The sequence below is a fragment of the Channa argus genome, chromosome 14, assembly GCF_033026475.1.
Source record: "Channa argus isolate prfri chromosome 14, Channa argus male v1.0, whole genome shotgun sequence".
Classification (NCBI taxonomy): domain Eukaryota; kingdom Metazoa; phylum Chordata; class Actinopteri; order Anabantiformes; family Channidae; genus Channa; species Channa argus.
Genome location: NC_090210.1, coordinates 19,591,216 through 19,613,589, shown reverse-complemented (window position 1 = coordinate 19,613,589; position 22,374 = coordinate 19,591,216). Strand labels below are relative to the sequence as shown.

General features: G+C 38.6%; 1 protein-coding gene across 2 annotated transcripts; it reads right to left on the bottom strand.

Annotated features, from left to right (window-relative positions):
- Window position 1: 1 nt before the first annotated feature.
- On the bottom strand, window positions 2-21,406 carry usp33 (ubiquitin specific peptidase 33). Of its 2 annotated transcripts, none has more exons than XM_067475824.1 (24): window positions 21,240-21,406; window positions 16,873-16,968; window positions 16,682-16,735; window positions 16,492-16,554; window positions 13,573-13,722; window positions 12,299-12,407; window positions 10,239-10,308; window positions 8,915-9,028; window positions 8,273-8,351; window positions 6,696-7,137; window positions 6,385-6,525; window positions 6,108-6,220; window positions 5,684-5,856; window positions 5,509-5,579; window positions 5,391-5,424; window positions 5,214-5,259; window positions 4,927-5,107; window positions 4,658-4,784; window positions 4,391-4,560; window positions 3,209-3,290; window positions 2,964-3,072; window positions 2,204-2,306; window positions 1,432-1,500; window positions 2-1,210 (listed from the first exon to the last, which is right to left on the bottom strand). In XM_067475824.1, the coding sequence occupies exons 2-24, from the start codon at window positions 16,954-16,956 to the stop codon at window positions 1,053-1,055; spliced, it is 2,742 nt and encodes a 913-aa protein (XP_067331925.1). In that variant the 5' UTR covers window positions 16,957-16,968; window positions 21,240-21,406; the 3' UTR covers window positions 2-1,052. The 2 variants fall into 2 exon arrangements, with proteins under 2 accessions (XP_067331925.1, XP_067331923.1); XM_067475822.1 differs by having other exon boundaries at window positions 6,108-6,223; window positions 21,240-21,405.
- Between the last annotated feature and the right edge of the window lie 968 nt (window positions 21,407-22,374).

The window sequence follows — 22,374 nt, the reverse complement described above, 5'->3', positions numbered from 1 at the left end:
GTTCAACATGTTTTCATCAAGTTTTAAGTGTCAGCCAGCACAAATCAGAATAGATCTTACTCAAGTGACATTCATATGCAAAAACTTACAGTACAGCATTCTGTTTGCCGCCCTCAGCCAACACATTAACATGCCCACACACAAAAATAATGCATCTAATTAATTAGGTTGCTCATGATGCTGATTACATACTGCTATATGCATTCTGGAACTATGCAATTTTGTGACAATGGATCCAGATTGTGATTTGCGTGCACGTTTTATGAGCAGCTTTGCATTTGCATGCAGTTACACGTGATGTTAAACTGGGACTTCTGTGTTGAAGCATGCATTCTTAAACATATTCTGCTTGCCTCCTATTTTCTACAAAAAAATCTATTGACAACATATGAAATCACTCCCTTGTTTGATATATATAACCCAGTGCTGAATATTGACCGTTATAATATTAGTACTGGTACATTCAAATACAAACCTGACATCTGCATGAGCATGCCAATTTGTAGTCTACAGAACAGTGCAAACACAAATTTCAGTCCTGAGAGCAGTCAGTAATAAGTCCCTTCATAACATTATGATTTTCAGCACTTTAAGTGTCACATTTTGCTCTCCTACAATTTATTTAACATTATTCTCTTACAACGGGAAAAATGTGTGATATATCTACAGCAAGATGTATTGTGATTTATATATCAATATCAGAAACACAAGACACATGGACAACAATATGTGCTCATTTGATAAAGACAAAAAAAAAATATGGCATTCAGTGGAATTTTTAGCTGCACATACTTTAAATGCTTGGTACTGATAACAACCTGACAAATGAATACTACATTGCTAATAGAAATTTAATTGCCCTTTATACAGATTTGTACAACATGACAAACCTTTTTAGACATGTTAATTCCCTCTGTCAGCTGTCAAAAGCTGTCATGTAGCAGTGAAGATGAGGTCCTTTGCTTGAATCTTTTTGAAATAAAAGTCAAGTGCAAAATAAAAGGCTTTTCATTTTTCTAAATGTTTTCCATTGTTTCACGTTGAGCGCTTGATTAAACAGAACGCGTCTCCACCTCAATCTTTTCCTCTGACTGTGATGATTCTGTTTCTTGATGGCTGATGTTTGGCCGAACTGTCACCAGTGGACCACCACCGTAGATAGAATGGAGGAAGTTCCACGTCTCTTCAGAGATCTGCCCCGAGTCAGCTCCTGCCAGGTCAATGCAAGTACACATACACACATTCAAACACAAACACATCAATCACAAAAATCTAAATTGGTTCAGGTGCCACTACAATCAACAGCAGTTCTCCAACAGAAATGCATAATTTTTGTTATAATTTGTCAATTTTCTGCTTATCCTTAAAGTAGAATATAAAAGCAGAGACATAACAATACAATATTTCAATAATAAAAATATTGGTTTGTACCTTGTTTGAGTGTTAGATGGCCATTCTTGTTTACCGCAATCTTGGAATTATCAATGGGCCCTGGTGGATCTTAAAGAAAACAAAGTCAAATAGTTGTCATCAATATACAGTACACAGCACAATTTTTATTCAGATGTAACCTCCATCCTAATTGTTTCAAAGAGCAATAATGTTCAAATGTCAAATGTTTCTGTCACACTTTGAAAGCGATTTCTGTACCCCACTTGCGACAGAGAGAAAACAAATACAAGAGGAGCAGAAGTCAGAGGGAAAAAAAAAAAGAGACGTTTGCAGACGTGCCAGATTTAAGCTGTTATAAATAGATATGACAATACAAAGCACAGAAAGGGGAAAAAAAGAGAAGCTGTTGGAATAAAAATGAAATCTATTTTGACGCTTCATTTTGCTGTAGCAGGAGGGAAGCTTGACTCAGGGGACTAAAGTGGACTCTTTGAAGATAAATCAAGAGAAGAAATGGGACTTCACACTTTCTTTTGAACATGAGCAGCTTTTGGTAACAGAAGGATCTCCCGTATAAAATGCTTTTTTTTTTTGCCATATTCACTCATACAGAGAAATCTATAGGCCTGACATTAGCCTTTTGCTTTAGAAGAGAAATATATGTCAAACAAAATCCAATCACCTTTCCCATGATAACTGTTAACCAGCTAAAAGGTACTAAAGCCCAACTGTCGATAATGATACATTTAACCATTTAATTAGACATTTAAAATGAACTGGGGGTGGAAAGGCAAGACTTCTGTCCAATTACCATTGTCTTTTCCTTTGACAAAGCCCTCCCACTCACGAAACCACTGCATGTTGATGCAGTATATGACCACTGGAGACTCCTCCTCCTGGAACGCCTTGTTCAGCTACAGAGGGAGAAGAGGGAGAGGAAATGGGGGAGGAGTGATCAGCAGAGACAAGAGGGAGGAGAAAGGATTCAAAGGGATGGGGAGTAGAAAGGAGAAAGGGGGGTGGGGGGGGGGAGAGACAAAAAAAATTAAGTGGGGATGGAAGGATTGAGAGGAGAGGAGATGAAAAACCTAATCAATTTTCTCTGGTAGATATTATAATTAGAAGAGTCCTAACACCACACTGCACCAGTTTAATCTTTTTTGGAAATGACACAATCCCCATTTTTCTTTTTAGCTTATTGAAGACATTTCTTTTATACACTAAAACACACACACATCATCCATCTCGCTTGCTGCACAGCCATTGTGTGAGTGGGCAGACCGGCCAGGCAATAACAGCTGCATCTGTCCCAATGCATTAATGATAAGGCTTGCATCAGGCTCACACCTCTGATCTCCTGCTGGGGTGAAGAGCACTAACACATGCATCCTATCAACTGGTTAAAAAGACTGAAGAACAAGCCTATACAAACTCATGAGCACTGGCTCAAAACAGGCTCAATGACTCATATTAACACCATTGTCAATTATTCGTACTGTATATCTGACCAAAGACACTGTCATTCTTGCTGCTCCCAGTTTTGATCCCGTACATACAGTTAAAACGCTTACCCGGACAAATAAGTCCAGCTCTGACTTGCGCCGTTTCTCCAGTTTTTCTATCTCAATTTGGCATGTGTGGCAAACGTACAGGTGGTTGACAGCTGGTCCCCCTCCGTACCTGCAGGCAGCAGCTCACGTTAACTCACATGAAACTAACGCTACAAAGGAAACAGTAGTACAGTACATCCATGGGACTTTCAAACACAATTAAAATTACCAGTACATCTGTAAGCTGAAATCTCTACTGTGCGTACCTGCTGTAAAGGTGATCCCAAACATTCTGTGGCAACATCACCACCAGATCATCAATGAATGTGGCCTTGTTTGGTGGCACACCTGATAAAACACATTGAAACATTCATCAGACACTAACATTTTAATGGTTGTGTGTAGAGATCCCACAGAGATCAAGACTCCGTTGGAAGTACTGCTGATAGCATTATATGTCGAACAGACCAAAATGCTGAATAATGCAAAAATATGCGGAATTAGCAATTTGGTGACCTCACTGATTCACTCTCTCCAGTCATGCTTTGCCTTTCTTTCAAAATGATAAAATCAAAGAACAGTCGATCCAATATTCATATTTTATTGTACTGGTCATGGACAGCACAAATCTGTTGTTTATGGATGACAGTGGCTCTGGAGGGAGCTTTCGATGTATAGAAAAAAATAGCCTTGATTAGGACATCAGCGTTACATCAGATTAGACTTGATTAATTAACTCTAGAGTTAAACTAGAAGGGAACTGGTATTTTTTTTAAAAACAAGAAAAGTCTAATGGAAAGGCACCGTTTTATTGCACAATGGAAAGTTTGGGATCCACTGTTATGCAGCTGTGTAGAATGGACTTGTCATCTGCTGCTTTATTTTTAATTTGCTGTTATAGAAATCTGATGTTTTGACAATGCACACACGGCAAAATGCAGGCTAAATTGAATCTCAAGATAGATCTGTCAAAAAAACTATTATGGAAACTATATAGAAACTATTCATTGCTTTTTAAGCTTATCTTCACTATAAAAACACACTGTCTGCTGCTACTGTAGCCTGCTTTATCATAAGTGTATATTATTTGCTACTTAATTTCACAATATCAAGGACCCTCTGAATACAGGCCTGAAAGGAAAAGAGCTTGACTGGCACAATCCCTTTTAGAATCCTTCCCTCATCACTACTAAATAGTAGGAAGAAGGATCATCTGCACAAATAGAAGTAAAACCCCTTTTGAAATCTGCTATGCGAAGGGAATACTCTGCAGTCTTTGTCAAAATCAAAAATCCATGGCCAAGATGGAAGCAAAAGCTGTATTAAGAAATCCCAGAGGACAATTTTTTTCACTAACCATTGGGCACAGGGCAAGGAAAAGTATCCCTGCTCAGAGTCAATTTCACATTTGTGTGGTTTCAGTAAGAAAATTATGTGGTCATATGTACCTCCATGTGAACACAGGAAGTCATCATTGGAAATAGGCCCTGGCTCAGCAAAGGTCTTGAACTTGTTAAGCCACTGGCGAGAGATGTAGAACTGCAGAAGGCTGGGCTCCATTATGTTGAACAAACCTGACACCCGCCTACGCTCTTTCACTGCATCCTCGTTGCTCTTTCTATGACAGGAACAGACCACAGTTTAATCACTGTTGCAACTGAGTAATCAAAAGTAAAATGTTAAATCATGAATTTCAAAGCAGTATGATGGCTTACTTATAGAAGAGCACATAAGCTTCAGCATTGTGGACACAGGATTCAGACACCTCAGTCACACTTTGGTCATCAAATTCATACCACAGATTGTTTACATCATTCCTGCAGTAGGCTATGTAGTGACCACCTGGGACCAGAGCAGAGAGTGTGTTAGAGCAGCATTCATAAACCTAACAAGGAGGTGGGAAATTTCCCTACAGGCCAACCAATGCAGGACACAATGTGCCAACTGGTAGATGCAAAAAATGGTAGTGATTGTGCCCACTCACTGCTGGCAGTGCCGTGGTGACAGATTACTGACAGCAGGTCGTAGTTTGTGATCTGGGCAGAGCCGTCTTTGGCCAGAAAAGGCTGCAAGTCTAGGCCCTCGAGTGGGAAGGAGACGTGGGTGCTTATCTTGGTGGAGAACATCAGTTCATGTCGGAAGCGCTTCAAGTGAATACACAGGATCTGGAGCAAAAGAGCAGACAAAGTCGTTTTATTTTAGAAATGTAATGTGTGAAAACATAAGAGAAACATTCTTTCATGAAAAGAAGTAATAGAGATGTCTGTGTACCTCCGGCAAACTTTGCATTTTACAAAATTTGACTCCGTTTCGTAATCTAAGAGAAAAAAAAAACACGTCGAAGATGGACAATCATTTCAACTCTATTTTTTTTCCCTTTTTAAATTAATGTGAAATTAGTAGTCCTGTTTAATATTCAACAAAAGGCTCTAAAAATAAAATACTCACTTCTTGCATTTTTCACAGCTGTACATGTTGTCTCCTAGAAAACAACCAGCACAGTTGTTACTAAGGCATCAATCTGAGTGTTTGTGTTGGTAGAACACTTTTACACCCACTTGCTTACCCTTTAATTCATCTCTGGCAAAGAAAGCTGCGAGACAATCTTGTAGTGTAACCACTGGACCCCAGAACCAACTAAATATAGAATCACACAAGAGTTAAAGTAAAAAAAAAAAAAAAAAAAAAATCTACTTCTTGTGAAACTGGAAATATGGTTAGGGTTCATAATGTAAAAACACCTCTTGATGTACTCCATGACAAAGGCAATCCAACCCTGTGGGGCATAAGCTTCTCCACAGGAGCCCGCCTTTACCAGGGAGGTCTGGTGGGTGGAGGAGTGGAGCTTGGCCAGATCTTCCTTACCAGGGATGGGCAGTGAGATATCCTGGAAGTTCTCCAGGGTCACAGATACCTAATAAACACAGAACATGCAAGCAGTAATAAATGATCAGAAGCAATGCATTTCATAAGTCCTTTACATGGTATGTATCACATTGTAGGGAATAATTATGCTCATTACAACTCATATCAGGATATGTGACATGAAAGATGATCAACAAATACATAAACAGTGTGGTGGAAGTGAGCAGCACGATTCACTTTCCATCAAATTCCTTTTGTAGGAACCTTTCAGCAACTGTATTTTGTTTTTAGAGAACTAACCCGATCACAGGTGAGGCACTGAACTGAGCTGACAATGGTCCCATCGAACACATCTGAGATGACACTGCGGTATTTCTTCTGACGCTTGTTCTTTGGTGGAGAGAATGTGGTCACTGCTGTGGGAAGGCAGAGAAATGCTAGAACAGTTCTTCAACAGGGCGTCAGCAAAGATAGAAAAGGCATAAAATTACCCAGACTTGTTACAAGAACCCTGACTTTTTCCACATCTCTATCTAGATTATACTTCAATTCTACTTCTCTAATGATCTATAAGTACCTTTTTTGTGTGCAGGGTTAAGGCTGGGCCAGCCAGAGGCAGCTTTGGGTGGGCTGCTGGACATTTTAGGAATGTGTCCCTCCATTGGAACTGGACTCTGTGGTCTTGTGTTGTTGGACATTTGAAAGCCGGGAAAGGAATCTAGGGGCCACAAGCCAAATATAATATATCAGCAGATTTTATATATTTATGAAGTTTTAGTACAGTACATTTGATTCTGAATAACAAAGCCATAAAATCAATATATTGAATTTCAGAAAAACGTATTATGACAGGGAATGTGGGTCAGCATCTTGTATCTTTATGATTACCTGATGTTCTGCCCTGAACCTTGATGGCTCCTTGACTGCTGATAATGGGTGTAGCCTCAGCGGTGGTGTCAACATCTTTGTCCATATCTGCTCCACAGCTTCCACCCATAACATCATGAACTCCAGAGCGATAAAGGTCATTAATCATGTTCATCTCCTTCTGCCACTCCCTGTTGGCCTGTATCTCATCTTGCTCAGGAATCAGCATCTCAGCCTCGTTTGTGTCGTCCATGAGCACGTTCCCGCCTTGCACCTCGTTATCTGTGCGCTCACTGCTACCACAGGACTCACACGACTGGAAGTCGTCTGACTGACTGTGGTTGTCTTCTATTGGGCTGTTGTCCACTGTGATATTGTTGGACTGGTCGTAAGGCTCAGGCACTGTCTCTTTCAGCTCCTCGTGAAGTTGATCCATTAGGCAGCGCAGAAACTCTTGGGAATCCTGGACATAAAAAAAGAGTAATGATAATACCTCTTTGAGTGTTAGAGGAGGTAGCACATAATTTCCAGTGGGTAAAGTGTTTTGCAGTGGATTTGGCCTCTGTGCAAAAAACTGCTTATTTCTTCTCCCCGAACAGAACATTAAAGTATGACAAGGCACTAATTCTTTCTCAGTATAATCAAGTTTGTCAGTCACGGCGAAGCTTCCCAAAGCTCCCAAGTTACAAACAACAGCCACTATGCCTCCTTGTTTATCCCAGTAGTGCATACAAAATCTGATACTTAATGATCCTTAACAAACCCCACACATCTCTATCTCCCTTTCAAGCCAGATGAACCGTCCCGGTTTAGGACTTGGAATGTTAACTTCATTCATAGCAATGCTAATTCCAAGGCTGTGCAGCCCAGAATGGTCGTCAGCAAACTCCTCTGAACAAACATTATGGCAAGCCAAGATGAAACAGGCCCTTTGATGGTTCCCTCATTCAGGCTTACCAATCCCTTATTTGCAAACAGTGGACAAATACAAGAAAAATGCATAAATCTTTTTATTTCCAAGCACCACTGGGAACCAAATCAAGAAATGTATCTTTATAAATAGTGTGAGCAATTGCATGTGAATGAAAGTCTGCCGTCCTAAATGATTTGAGCTGTGCTACAAATGTTATTTGTAGAAAATAAATGGGCTTCGAGAAAAATAGAGTAGAAGAGAAAAAGAGGGACTCTATAAGATCTGGCACAACTTAACCGCAGACCCATAATAAAGCCAACTCAGCACAAATTCATACTCACAAAAAAAATCTCAATAAAAATAAAACTTTTAGAGACAAGCCACTTTTTGTGTCATCTGCTGGGCCTATTATATTATAGTAATCTGTTAAAAAATTTATTAAAAAGTTGTTTCATTGCAAAACCTAACTACACGTCAGAACACATTGTCAGACACTCCAACATCACTACAACTGTCCACAATTATCAGTTCAAACTTCTTTTGCCTCAACCACTAATGCAAAAGCAAAAAACACAAACTGGGGAAAAGGTTCCATATTTTAAGTGTGTCTAGATTTTGTTAACACAATGAAAATGCATTCATGTAATTCAGTTGCTAACTTATTCTAACATCTGGGGTGACTCACCTGCTGAGAATATCCTCTAAACATGGGGTTTATGGCTTTGATCCCCTGAAACAAATTGGTTGGGACCACATAGGAGGGCCTGCAATTTGAGAAAATGCAGACTTCTTAATGGTATTATAACACACGATATCTTTAAAAAGTCTAACATGATGTAGAGTAGGAAATTAATTAGGATCTATAGAAATGTGAACTTCTAATTGGACTCCATTACCCTGGATCATACATATATCTAATCTGCCTTGTGAGAAAGATTCAATGCTCTACATTTACCTTACACACTTTTTGTCCCAAAGTGATTCAGATCTGATTTTCAGTCCTAGGACAGATTTATATCTAATCTCTGACAATATTACCACCGTCAAAGAAGCCAGGTCAAAACTCTTTTTTTTTTTTTTTTTTTGGTTAAACGTGGGACAATAGTAAAATGAGATATGGAAGTTTTAGATTTGTTGGAAATTTAGGGTGAAGCTTCTGTTTAGGCCAAACTAAAATTAACATATTATAACCCAGCACTGCTTGCAGAAATATGATGATCGCACTCAAATAAAAGAAATGTATGAATTGAGGTTTAAGACCTGGAATGTGAACACAGCCAAAGAAGGGAAGATTTAAACAACCACCAAAACCGTGAAAAACACCTACCTGTTTTTGTGCCACAGGTCTGACACAAGTTTCTGGTAGCTTTTGCAGAGCGCGGGCTTCTTGTCTGTTCTCACCAGGCCACCACATTCAAGAAAGAACTGCGTCAAAGGCGGACTGCAGTGGAAAAAGTGGCATAGATTATTACTTACTTAAAAGCAGAGGCCTTTGACTACTCTTATTAATGAGATGGCTATAAGATAATATTATTTTATAGCAATCAGGCAATCATCTTCAATTTTGTATGTTTTTGCCGTTTCATTCATACAAGTCACATAGAGTAGAATATGAGGAAATGGTAAAACAATCCAAAGAAGTTGAGGTTCAGCATTTATACGTAATTTATTCGATTAAATTCATATTTCACTCAAATCATATTCCCAGAGGTACTGGCTCATGGACGTTGAAAAGAGCTGAAAAGAGAAACAGGTGAAGCGATTTTACTTGATGGATACAGTGTGTACAAAACTTTGGAAGAAAGAGAGAAACCACGGGAGGAATAAGGCATGGCATGTTCCCTTCCCTTGGGAAGAGAAAATTCCTTCGAACTGAATAATGACCCGATAGAAACCGAAAGAAACAGCGCTCACACAACCAAACATCAAAGGAAATTTTCCTGAAACATCCCTCCTTCTGCGGCTGCATAACGCACTTCCTTCTATTTTTGGAATGTGATTTAGATTGCAAATTTTGACCCACATTTTCCCCCCCATTTTGACTTGTATCCACACAAGGCATCATCAGTTTAATTTAAAAATTTACCAGCCCCTAGGTAGAAAAAGTAGAATGCAAGCAATAACAGCCCGTGGCTGTGCTGCAGAGTCCCAACTAAAGCTAGCACACCAACAATCATATCACAATCATAAAGAATGAATCAGAGGCATTTGCAAATCAATAAAACCATAAATAATGCATCAGACTAGGGCAGTAAAAGTAGACACATATAACAAGATATGTGAACGGATAAAGAACAGCGGAGAAGAAAGGGCAGATGAGAAGGGGAAAAAGTTCATTTGTAACAGAAGACCCTACAGGGATCTACAAAAGGCTATTTCCGCCATCTCAAATGGTGCACTGCAGCAATTTTCACTCAGCCGTCATTCTCCCAAACGAACATAACCACGGCTGTTTCTCACAGTCAACAAGGAGCAGACAGGCAGTGAATAAAACAGCAAATGTCTACTGGAATGAAACAGGTGTCAAGTTTGAGCAATGAGCAGAAAGTAAAATGAGGAAAGAACTGCAGAGCACAGAGGCACAGTTAGAGAGATGATGTGGGTGGGGTGGGGGGGCTCAGAAGGCAGGTAAACAGGGGGCAAGGTCTTACCAGTTGGACAGGGCCTGGAGAGCAGCATTCATGTAGCAGGTGTTGCCTATGTTTTTCAGTCCAGTCAGGCCTGATGGAGATGGGACACGAGGGAAATTAAAACAGGCAAAAGCAATCGTAAATTTTGAGGGCAGGTTTTTTTGTTTTTGTTTTTTTGTTTGTTTTTTTTTAAATCAGAAATTGTGCTCAATAGACTCGGATGTTACTTTTCCTAATAGCAGAGATTTATTCATCCTATACAGGAGTTGTCAAAGTTCGATATTTTTGCCTCATCCCAACCTGCAACAGCTAATATTATCAGATCATATTATCAGCCTTTGTCTTATTCACTGTTATTCTTTGTTTCTTTCTTTGTAATCACTTCCTGCGGGGTAAAATTATGCAGTGTGGTTTGGTGGCTGTAAACCGAGTGTATGTTGCTGTGTGGTAAAACTGGAGCTCTATTACCCCTTCATGTATTTATGTTCTGACAAATTGGAGCTATGAAAGTCATGCGGGAGGAGGGTTTTTGCACTAATCTGATTTAATTATACTGATATTTATGAAATGAAAAAAAAAAAAAGTGTTTTGGACATTTTTTCTAATTTATAAAAAAATTCAAATCTCTCCTTAGATAGGAAGCATCTTTGCACTGAATACTTTTAGGCCAACATCCAGGTCTTAGCCTGGACCACCCAACAACAGCTACATTTCTATTGCAGAAGTCCCCAGGCAATTTCTTGGATGGCTCGGTTTTTGTCATCGCATTCAGTGCATCTACCCAACTGTATCCCTTTCTAAGCCAAGTTCCATAAATTCTACTCTAAGTTCTACTGTAGGACAGACTGAACCTAAAAATGTATGGTTCGTGTCCGTGTTATGTTTATGATTGATTTATAATTTTAAAAAAAGCAGCGATCAGACTGAAACACCTCAACTGCCTCCGTTAGCCAAATCAGCCAAACCCCAATAACTAAACTCTCATTGGAACACAGCATGCACCTGTCCCTTTCACATCACGTCATATTACTGCCTTATATCACTACTCCACACGCCCCCTACAACTCTTGCTCACCCACTTGAGTAGGCTTCAAAACCTCGTGTGAGCAGCCTATTCTGCCTCAGACCTTAGTCTTACGAAGCCCAATTACTCCACCCTCTGATCATATGATCTGAATTTGTGACAAAAATATCCAAAGCGGTGACTGGTGCCAAAACTGCATGAGGCTTAACATAACATATGTCACTGGATGAGCCCGTGTGTTTCTCACAACACTGAGTGAAAACATTATTTGCATTGAAATGTGAGCTAAACACACAAGTGGCCTGAAGTCAAGCAACATATGACAAAACAGTTTCAGTTACATTTTTTTGTCTTTCTGATGATGCCTCAGATGCTGGCAGTGGTCTCTGTGTTGTGTCCAAGTACAACTTTTAACAGAAGACTTGAGGTGAAGTGACAAAAGTGATACAAAATGAGGTAGTGGTTTTTCAGCCCTAGCAAGTGTGTCAGGGTCTTTTTAAAAGAAATTAAAAAAAAAAAAAAAAAAAAACACTTATCTTGACACACTCATTCACTGCTTCTTTTATTTTAAATCAGAACCTTTTCAACTGCTGATTATAGCACTTTTGTGTTTAAGGTGTTTTAATTTTGTCATATTTTAATTTTGTCATTCTCGGGTTAAGAAGTGATAAACATTGAATACATTTTGGTCACCTCACTAACTACAAATATATAAAATTTGAATTATTAAGAGGACAGCACAGGAAGGGTCAATGAGTCTACTCCAGCAGAACTGTTACTGGAGATTAGAGTATTTTAAATAAGTGTTCATTTACAATTAAGACATTTCCCCAATATATTTGTTGACATTTTGACTGATATTTCAGGAAACAATTGGGCTTGACTATGATAAATATTTTATATATTTGTCTGTGACAGCCTACCAGTTCTAATGCAATATGTAAGTGGATTGTTCAACAATAACTCAATGCTTGAAATATATCAGTGACTGACCTAAATAACTCCCTTAAATCAACCATTTATTTTTAAGATGAATATTTCATCTGGGTAAGCTGACCTCTTCCACGCAGCTCATCTTCCTCCTCTGTTTCCATATCCAGGTCTTCACAGCCTCCATTAAGGGGCACTCTCATAGAGGGTGGGCTCCCAGGGGCCCTGCTTTTATCCTGGAGCAATAGAACGGCACACAGCGCTCATTGTAAAACTCTTATCTGGTAAATGAACAACCATTCAATCTGACTGGCAGTTCAAACTGTACCTTAGGATAGATCGGAGGTATTTATAGTCAGTGTTACAGGGGAGCACGTGGTTATGTAACTAAGTGATCATGCATAAAACAATGCTATAAAAAAGCAACATAAACCAGCATGTTTATGTTATTCATAATTCATAATGTACAATAAGATAGGACACTGTGGAAAATGTAAATAGAAAAAAATCCAATGGTTTGCAAGTTATTTGAAATCTAGATTTGATTGTAAAAAGGTACATACTACATATCCAATGTTAAAACAGAGACATTTGATTGTTTTTAATACAACATACAAATAACAACAATAACAACAATATTAAAACACTATGAACTGTATAGTGATAACAAGTAAGATGGGCCCTCTCCTCTTTTGCCCAGGGAAAGCAGCATCTGTAAATTCCAAAAAGACTCATCAGACCACAGGACAGTCTGTCAATAAGCTCAGGCTGAGAGAAGGTGCTGGCATTTGTGCAACATTATCATCTTGTTTATATATGATTATTTCTTTGCATGGTAAAATTTTGACAATGGTTTGCAGAGCAGTAATTTCCACTAAGAATGATGTCTGTTTTAAATGCAGAGGCCCCTGAGGGCCCGAAGATCAGCTTCCCTGAGATGCCTCTATACTTGATCATGATGCTGACCCTTTACCAACAAGTCTCATTAGTTTTAATATATTGCTCCAGGTGTTTATTTTTTACCATTACACAACTTTTTCAGTGTTTTTTTGCCCCTCCGCCAACTTTATGTGATGTGATGCTGGCATCAATTCAAAATGTGCATACGAGAAGAATGAGCCTCTCAGTTTCAACATTTCATATGTTGTCTCTGTGCTACTTAGATTTTCAGATAATTTGCACATTATTGCTTTGTCTTTTGATTTACATGTTATACATGTATCCCAACATTTCTGGAAATGGGGTTGGTATGTTATTTGTACTAACTTAACACTTTTTGTATTTTACTGTCGATCATCAAACTGGCTTTATGGCTCAGCAAATAAAGAAACAAGTTTAAACTATAAAGATAAACCTGTGTAATAAAACATGATGACAAACAGCAAAAGGTCTGGCTCTTACTTGATCAGCTTTCTTTGGTGAGGGAAGGGATTTGCTGTTGGAATGGGACGAGTCAGGAACCAATTTACGCTCCAGGAAAACCTCCTTGCCACAGGCATAGCACCACACTCGAAGCGTTGTCAAGTTCACGGTCAGGTTGTGCCGTGTTTCCTGAACACAAAGTTATTAAAGAAAACATTTGGTGAACACATCTGACTGTATAAACAAAGTAAAATAAGAAGACAATGTTAATATTTATCCAAGAACAGCTGATATGTGCTTTGTGGTGTGTATTGACAGATGTCTGACATTTAAACAAAACAAAACCTTATTCCCTGAAGCATCAATCAAAATGAGATCATTTCAGACGCCCACTCTTTCTGTTCTGTTACTGATGTCCTTCTACAATGGCTCACTGTTTATTGCTGACAAAAAGTTGAATTTCATTCAATAATGTTATCATTATTGGCAATGTTGATTTAGTAGGAGTAGTAATCCCTAATTCTTATTTTAAAAAGAAATTCAAGAGAACTTCTCAGATCATTCTTACATTACAATCCTTACAATAGGAACAAAACCTGGCATTTTACAGCTATGATTTCAGATAAATTTGCCATCAACAATCAAGTAAATAAAGTTTTACATCTGCAACTAAAATCAATGTGGTAACTCTAATCTAACTGACAATATAGTATAAAAGTAGAGTAGCAAACATATATTAATCTCCTTTTTTAAATAATTTAATGGTTTGTTTTGTTTAACCAGAAAGTCAAAATCTATTTGCAGCAAACCTCACAATTAGGAAGTAGAAGGTGTATTTTTTGGCATATATAACTTAAGTTATAAAATGATTAATCTATTTTCACCAACTGACTTAGCAATAAATAACTTATGGGTTTTAGCTCTACAACATATTCATGCATTCTGAAAAATCACTTTCCTAACTATTGGTAAAGTCTAAATCTCAATTTTTAATTTTAAAATGTGTTTCTCAAGAAGCTGACATTCAAAACAAGCACTCACTCTCCCTGTGTCTGTGATTGCTTGTGGGTCTAACGCTAAGTATCTCAGGAAACAGGTGAAGGTAGGAGGTTGCAGGGCAGACTTTTTGCTGCTGGGAGGACATGGCCAAGTTCTGCTGACCCACTGCTGCTCTCAAAAACACTGGCTGTCTGGCAAGTTGACAGGACACCAAATGTGAGCAGCACCCGACCAGCAGACTCTGCATTATTCATCAGGGTTGCATTAGCCTTTACACAGTGGGGCAGAGAGGAGCAGGGCAGGTGTGGCAGAGAGGGGGGGAACCAGAATGAGCATGGGCATGAAACTCCCTCATTTCAATTATTCATGAGGAAGTATAGAGCTTGGAGAATATTTTTACCAGCCTTCATAATGGTCCGTATGACAATGAACTACTCTTATGATTAAACTTATGTTAGGAAATCTGGTTTGGTGAAAAGGCTCAACACTACACCTCAATAAAACATTATATTCATGTGAAACCAAACCTTAGTGCTGCCTTATGCAGAGAATAGTGCATGTGAAAAGGACATAATGTGGTAAAACCTGTCTGATCATGTCAGACATATTCTGGCCAAAAGAAATGCTGCAAAAACATTTATGTTGTTGCGCTGCCAGACTAGATTTCATGATCTCCTGATAAAGCAGCAGGTTGGGTCTGGTTTTTGTCTGCAAAATAACAAGAGAACAATGTCAAGACTCTCCTTTAGTCCTCAGTAGGTGACAAGCAACAACCAATGGCTAATTCTTTTTTCTTGCATAGTGTTGTGAAAATAAATTATCCACATATGAATGATATGTCCCAGTTTGTTACCACAAGTGCACACAGAAGTGGAGCCTCAACTTCCTAAATTAGCTGACCTAGCTGTAAATTTTAACTCCACACCACTTAGTCTTATCTACTCACAACACTTATGTTCAGTTTGACTAGCAGTGGCCCTCAGTCCCAAAAATTACTGCATCACACCCACTGCAACAAGAGTCTTTCTCATTGCACAGCCAAGGCATTAAAATGTTTCCCTTCCCTCAGGGCTTTCAAAACACTAATTAAGCAGGGCCTTTATTCATACTAGATTTAAATATGGCTTCTGATGAAAAAGCATAAAAGGCTACTGGTGAGCTGGACAGGCAGATGTCCCAGATAAAGTCACAGATATCAAATTCACTGGTGATATCATTTCAAATCGTTCTGCTAATATTCAATTTCTTTGCCAGCATGGTCTGTATGGGATATATTTAATGTGGGTGGAGTGCTCCAGTAACAGGCTCTTTCTCGACAATGGTTTGAGCAGCTAAGCAGATACCATTAGGCGGAGCAAATTACGGGTTTGCTTTTTTTTTTTATTTCTCCTTCTAACCCCATTTGGCTCTTGCATGCTGGAGAAAAAGCCTTAGTCAACAATCAGAACATGGAGGCTGAGTTAAGCTTCAGAGCAAACAGGAGGGGTACATACTGTAACCATGAAACTGACAGTATGAGTGAATCCCCCCTCCCCTTTAAAGGAATTCCAATTAATAATGGATGATCTACTGCTGAAATTGCACTAGCTGTGGAGCTGTAGGCGCAGAGCGTTGGCTTAATGGTTTTTAACAATGCATGTACTTCAAAAGCTAAAAGATGCACGTGCAGGCTCTTGGATCGTGGAGAGAATACATTTTAAAAATAAAGCGGCGCAAGAGGCAGTTATATTCTAAGTCATGGCTCCTGGGACTCTGAAGTGGTATTTCTGTCCTTGACTGCCATCTGTGCCTCCTTTGTCTCCACAGATAAACTCTTGCTTTAATATAATCCCTTTTTTAATGCCACATGTCAGTCGAGACTTTTAGACTTTTTATTTTAGTGGTCTTGTTCTCCCTTGAATATTATGTAATTATTGTTTCCCAGCTACAAGACAGTTGTTAAGGTCTGAGATCTCTCACCTGTGAGTGGACAGTGCTGTGGTCAGCATGAGATTCTCCACATCCTACATAAGCACAGCCATTCTAAAGACAAAAAAATAAATAAAATAAAATAAAAAACGATGTTAAAAAGTGGTAGGAGAGAGTTGTTCAACCAATCCAAGCAACAGCTTTTTTTGTTTGATTGTTTTGCCGGCAACCTTTATCTTACCTCCAAGCATGCCCACAAATTTGGTCCTCCAACTTTGCAGTCTTGGCACTGGCCCTAGAAAAACATACACAAACAAAGTCACATGTGGAATCAAGATGAAGATGACAGAAAATGGGCTATTTGAACAAGTTCAATGACTAAATTATAGGTAGGACAGCAGGGCAGCATCAAAGGGGGGATAGGGGTCTCACATGGGATTTCTGTATTAGTTCCTCCTTGGTGATCTCCCCCACACAGTCCAGGTGGGGGCAGTCACAGCTGGACACGGCCGGCATCTCTCACCAAGTCTGCAAGGGAGGGGAAGAAACACACTATTTAATTGCCAATTTGCCTTTTGTGTCAGGTGACTTCCTGTTTATCAACCCCTGATACTTGACACATGATAGGTGATATATCCAAAGAAGAGCACACAGGACAAAGGCTACTGTAACCCGAGTCACCATCACACCACAAACAATGCCTTCAAAAAAAAAATGCTCAGACCTCCTCCAGACTTTGCACACTTCATATCATGCGGCAGATTTCCTCTTCAAACATTCTGTCCACCCATCTACACCCAACAGCCATAATCACTTCCTTTTGGAGAGGCCTAGTCCGAGCCCCCACCTCAACCCAATAGCGATGCGTAGAATGACCTCAAGAGAGCTGTTCACACCAGACATCATAAGAATATGGCTAAGCTGAAGCAAAGCCCATATTTCCTCGTGAACATTGTGCAGGTCTAACCCACAGCTACAGGAAAAGCTTGCTTAAAGGCACTGCTGCCAATGGGAGTTCAACCAGTTTAAACACTTTTGCCTTTACATAGTGATAATGAAAAAAGTACTGTATGTTTAATAGGTGTGATCAATAAAAACATTATAGATCATGACTATTTGTGTTTTATCAGCTCAGAATTTTGGTGCTTGTTGATAATTGGGACTATGGTGAAGATCAGATTACATTACATGGCCAGTTTATACAGAAAGCAACTGCATAAAGCACCATTATTGTCTGACTGTATCTGATGACCTAATATTTAGGAATGACAATTTCCTTATTATCAACCTCTAGCATGCCAGGCAGAGCATCACGCCACATCTGTTAACAAGTCATGTGGAACCGGTATTGTATGAATTGTGAGGCCATAAGAGGCTTTTGTGTTGACAAGGTCGAAAGTGCAGTGGGATTTTCTATTAAATGTAGAATAATTTTGAGCAAATCTTCTGCAAACAGCCTACTGACACAGCTCAAACAGTGATTTCAGAAATATTTCTCTCTCTCCTTACACCAGTGATTTTATTCCGACAGACAGCAACAAATAAGACAGGCTTTGCTCAAACATGGGTCATGTGGGTAGTAATATTTATTGTCACTGATAACAGCATTCAAATGGATCGTACCTCTGAAGTAGCCCTATACCTCTGTTTGAAAGAGCGACAGAGTGCCTTTACATGCTCTCTAGTAGTATCTAAGTTGTGTGTTGTGCATGTAAACATTACAGTCTGGTATCAGAAGCCTGCCCTTGTCTATTGGCAATAAAAACACTGAAATGAAAGTAAAAGACACACCACTAATGCAGAGCATTTCCCTTAGTGGTGGTAAAATGGATAAGTGAATTTCTATCCATATCCAGACAGCCAGAACAGAAACTGTGTGCATCATCCACTGCTGAGGGTACTCAGTCAGTAGAGATGAGTTGCAGAAATGTTGAATTAATGATATAGTCAGTAGCTGTGGCTAGTAGCTCATTTATACATAAAATAAAACTGACCTGCCCTTTTTGGTTCATTCATTTGGGGATATGATGCTATAGCCAGTTTTACTCTATATGTCTATTGTTTGAACTAGTAAAACTAAATCTATGGGCACCAACTAATTGGTCAGCTTTGTGACAAAACTGACATTCTAACCTGTGAAAAAACACTTGTGGATTCTATAACAAGGCTTCTTTAGAAGGCGACAGACCCATCGCATCCACAAAAGGAAACAAGGCTAAGGCACTGCCTAAGATAGGGATGTGCCTGTACAGGGAAAGAAGACAGCGATTACTTGGGGTCTCTCTGTCAAGTGTCCTTGTATTTAAAGAACTGTGTGTTTGTCAGATGTACATGCCCATGAGAGGTCACACTCTCACACTGCATGTACATCTGACAAAAATACAGCATGACTGAAAACAAACATGTGAAAGAACAGGTAAAAGTATATAGAATGTGAAAGCATTTACTGCACACGACTTAAACTATATGGACAAAGTATTTATCAACTAGCAGTTTTACTGCAGGAACCACTACAGCTATTAATAATTTACTGTTTAGCTATAATATTGTAAATGTATAATAAAATTTATTTTAAAAAAAACCTCATAATGACTATGTTTATCCTTTTGAGCAGTGTTCATCGAGATTGAAATTTTGGTATGTCAATGTTTCTGCTGCTCACAAAACATCATAACATTAGATATGCAACCACTGAGCCTACTGTAAGGCAAGGCTGAAAAGTGAGGTGCTTGTTAGAGGTTGTACACTGACATTTTTTTGGCTTCGAGGAGCGTTCAGGTGTCAATAGGGTGATGAAAGCAATGTCCAGCTCACAGCTTTTTACTGGGCTGTGCGTGATCCAGGCAATTTCACCCACAACCACATGGTGAAAAACATTCGCCCAGAGTGTCATTGCATACACCATCTACCTTTAGGCCACAACGTTGGCTTGCAAAAAAACATGGAAGATGGATGACAAGTGCAAATGTTTAAAGAAAAGCGAATTTTAGAAAGAAAATTTAAAACTATGAACATAATATAAGGTTATAATATGTTTTAAATTCGTTTGAACTTGATCATTTGCTTTCATTTAATAGTCCACAATGGTGCATGTTTGTAGATAAAAGGCAGACTTATAATTACAGCTGAAATAATTTGCAGGTAATTTAATTATCAGTCAACCGTTTGCCTTTTTCAGGCAAAACAATTTCAAGCTTCAATGTAAGACACTGACTTTTATTTTAGAATATAGGAAATTGATACGGTGCATTATTTTAGTATTTTGCCTCTTGGTTAAACAAGACAATAAATTGAATTACATCATATTGTCCTCTATATATGGCGAACATTTTTCAAAGTTTTATAGACTAAACAGTTAATCGAGAAAATGACCAGCAGCTGTGGTACTCCAAACATTGATCACATACATCCTTTTTGCATCTGTGGAGAGACCTGAAGAGGTCAGTTCACAGACGCTTTCCATCCAAAGTGATGGAGCTTGATATCTGCCAAGATGAATTGAATAAACTGCCTGTATACGGACAAAAGAAGGCTTGTACACACTTCACTAAAGGTGTGGCCAACAATGTCCTAAAATGTACTGATTTAATGGCCCTAAATACTCTTGCAAATAACAGATTTCACTTTTTAGAGATTTCACTTAAGAAATTAATAAAACTGAAAATGTTTCTAAAAAAAACTTTAAATCCATTTTTGAAATTAAATCTATTGTTTACACCCTATATTCTAATATCTATCCAAAGTCAGATCCATTTCACCCTTATCTGCGAGTCTACTTGGAGCTCAAACTATCTTATCAGATTAATTTACATAACTTATCTATTTCTTCTAAAAGGCTCCTAAAATAGCCCTGAACTTAGAGAACATCAGTTCAAAAGGTCAAATGAACAAACTCCATGTGCTTCCAATTGTAAACAACCATTAACAAAGCTAGTAGAACTAATTAGCCAGTGAAACCCCCAGTAAGCATTGAGTAAGGCTGGAAACCCATCGTCACCCTTTCACCATCACAAACCATCTGGATCCTTTCACTGCTATTACAACATACACAAACGTATCTATGCAGGATATTCAAAGTTAAACCTGCACAAAGAGGTGGCAACCAAGATCCAGGGTGGGGCGTTGACCCAAATCAGGCAGTGCACTTTGAGTGCCCGGTTATTCGTTTACCTTCAATTACAGGTTAAATTGTAATACATCAATACTGCAAAAAAACGAATATCTAACCTCACAATCTAACAACTCGAACAGCACCGTTTAGCAAGCAGCCCATTAGCAAATATGTTAAAAGTATAACGTTGCCTGGCAGTTTATCTTACGGAGTTTGAAAACCTTTTAGGAACTGTGAGAATATTTCGCCCCAGGTTTTCAGCTAAGTAGTCGATTAAGTTTATGGCAGATTAGGACCGGTTAAGTTACAGCTGTGAGGCTTTGGCCTTGTCCTCTGCTCTAAATGAGCTGTCAAAACCAGACGAGGCGTTGACAGCGTCACGGGCTGACTAGCATCTTTCGCTGTTAGCATTAGCCTATCGCCTGTAATTGGTCGTCTAATTAATGCTCAATTTTGCAATCTAACAATAGCAATAACACTCGTGACAGCGTACAAAGCCAACTGGGGTTGAATCTAGCGACATAAAAGAATATGCAGATTTAGGTGGTTTATTATTGACAGCGATCTCGCCAGCTAATGTTAGCCAGCTAACGTTCCTCTATTACATGACGATCCCACAGTGACTTCACCAGTCAGCGAGCGGCAGCTAGGTTAGTTAGCGTCCAAGGAAAATATCAAAGACCCTTACCTGCAAGATACAACGTTTCTCTTGAATCCAATTGTCCCTGATATCTAGATGACAGGTTCAGTCTGTATTTAAAAACACATTTTAAAGAGCAAACCTCCAGGTCAACGGTAACTGTTCCCGTCGCTCAGCGTGGTTGCTAACGTTACGACTGTCTCCGCCCATTTCCGGTTAAAAAATAAAACAAACCCTTCCCTTTTTACTGTAAACATCACATCTGATTTTACGTTACTTCCTTTTATGCTTCTCTGAAACCACTGACTATAGTAATCAACGTTAATTAGCTTTGTCTTTCGACCATTAGCAATAAAATCTTTATCTGCGTGAGTTATTCATTAAATGCATTTGTGCCATGGGGCATCAGTGGCGTTTTTAAGCCTAGCTTATCATAAAAATTGGAGACCCATTAAAAAAACAACAGATGACATCTGATAAGTATCTGATATCTGATAGATAAGTGAAAGTCTTTGTTGCAAAACTTAAAACTACTTTAGTTTTCTATCATTTAAAAAATTTATAAATTAGAGAGTCAAAGATATTAGATAAGTTAAATGTTTACCTTATATTTGTTATATAACTGGGGTATATAACTGGAGTATATACATATACATATGAAACCATGAATGAGATAGTTTGAGATTATTTGAGATTATTGAGAAAATTTATTTAAACCACGTATTTCTTTATTCGTACATTCATTCAATAAATGTATTCAAAATTTGTATTTGTTTTCATCAGCAGTTCTTTTTTCTTAATATAAATCAGCTTCTTTATCTGTGGAAATAATGAGGAGAAATGTGCAGTGCTGCGAGAAATGTTAAGGCATGTTTAGATGCTTATAAATTACTCAGTATAATTGGAGAGCCCTGATTTCTTCATCACTCACATCACAAATTGGGGTTGCATGAAATGATATACAGAAGTCGCCTAATTCCTACAACTGGTGCAAATTCTCCAAGATGCTCGGAGACAGTGCAAAGTAGATGACCTAGGAGAACTTAAAGTGTGTTTTATGCTTACTGCACCTTTGTAAAGTTAACTCATAAAACTATTCATGGTATTTACTTTTTTGAAAGCACCCACACTTTAAATTATTGCCTAAAACTTTTGCAAAGTAACTTAGTGCAATTGGGGTCCC

Bases quoted from the DNA above. Each gene is read 5' to 3' on its own strand.
- usp33 (XM_067475822.1), bottom strand. From the start codon at position 16,956: ATGCCGGCCGTGTCCAGCTGTGACTGCCCCCACCTGGACTGTGTGGGG. The intron at 5,857-6,107 runs GTTAGTTCTCTA...TGTGTTTATTAG, and splicing joins AGTGCCTCACCTGTGATCGG to GTATCTGTGACCCTGGAGAA. The intron at 3,291-4,390 runs GTACATATGACC...GTGTTTTATCAG, and splicing joins CTTCCTGTGTTCACATGGAG to GTGTGCCACCAAACAAGGCC.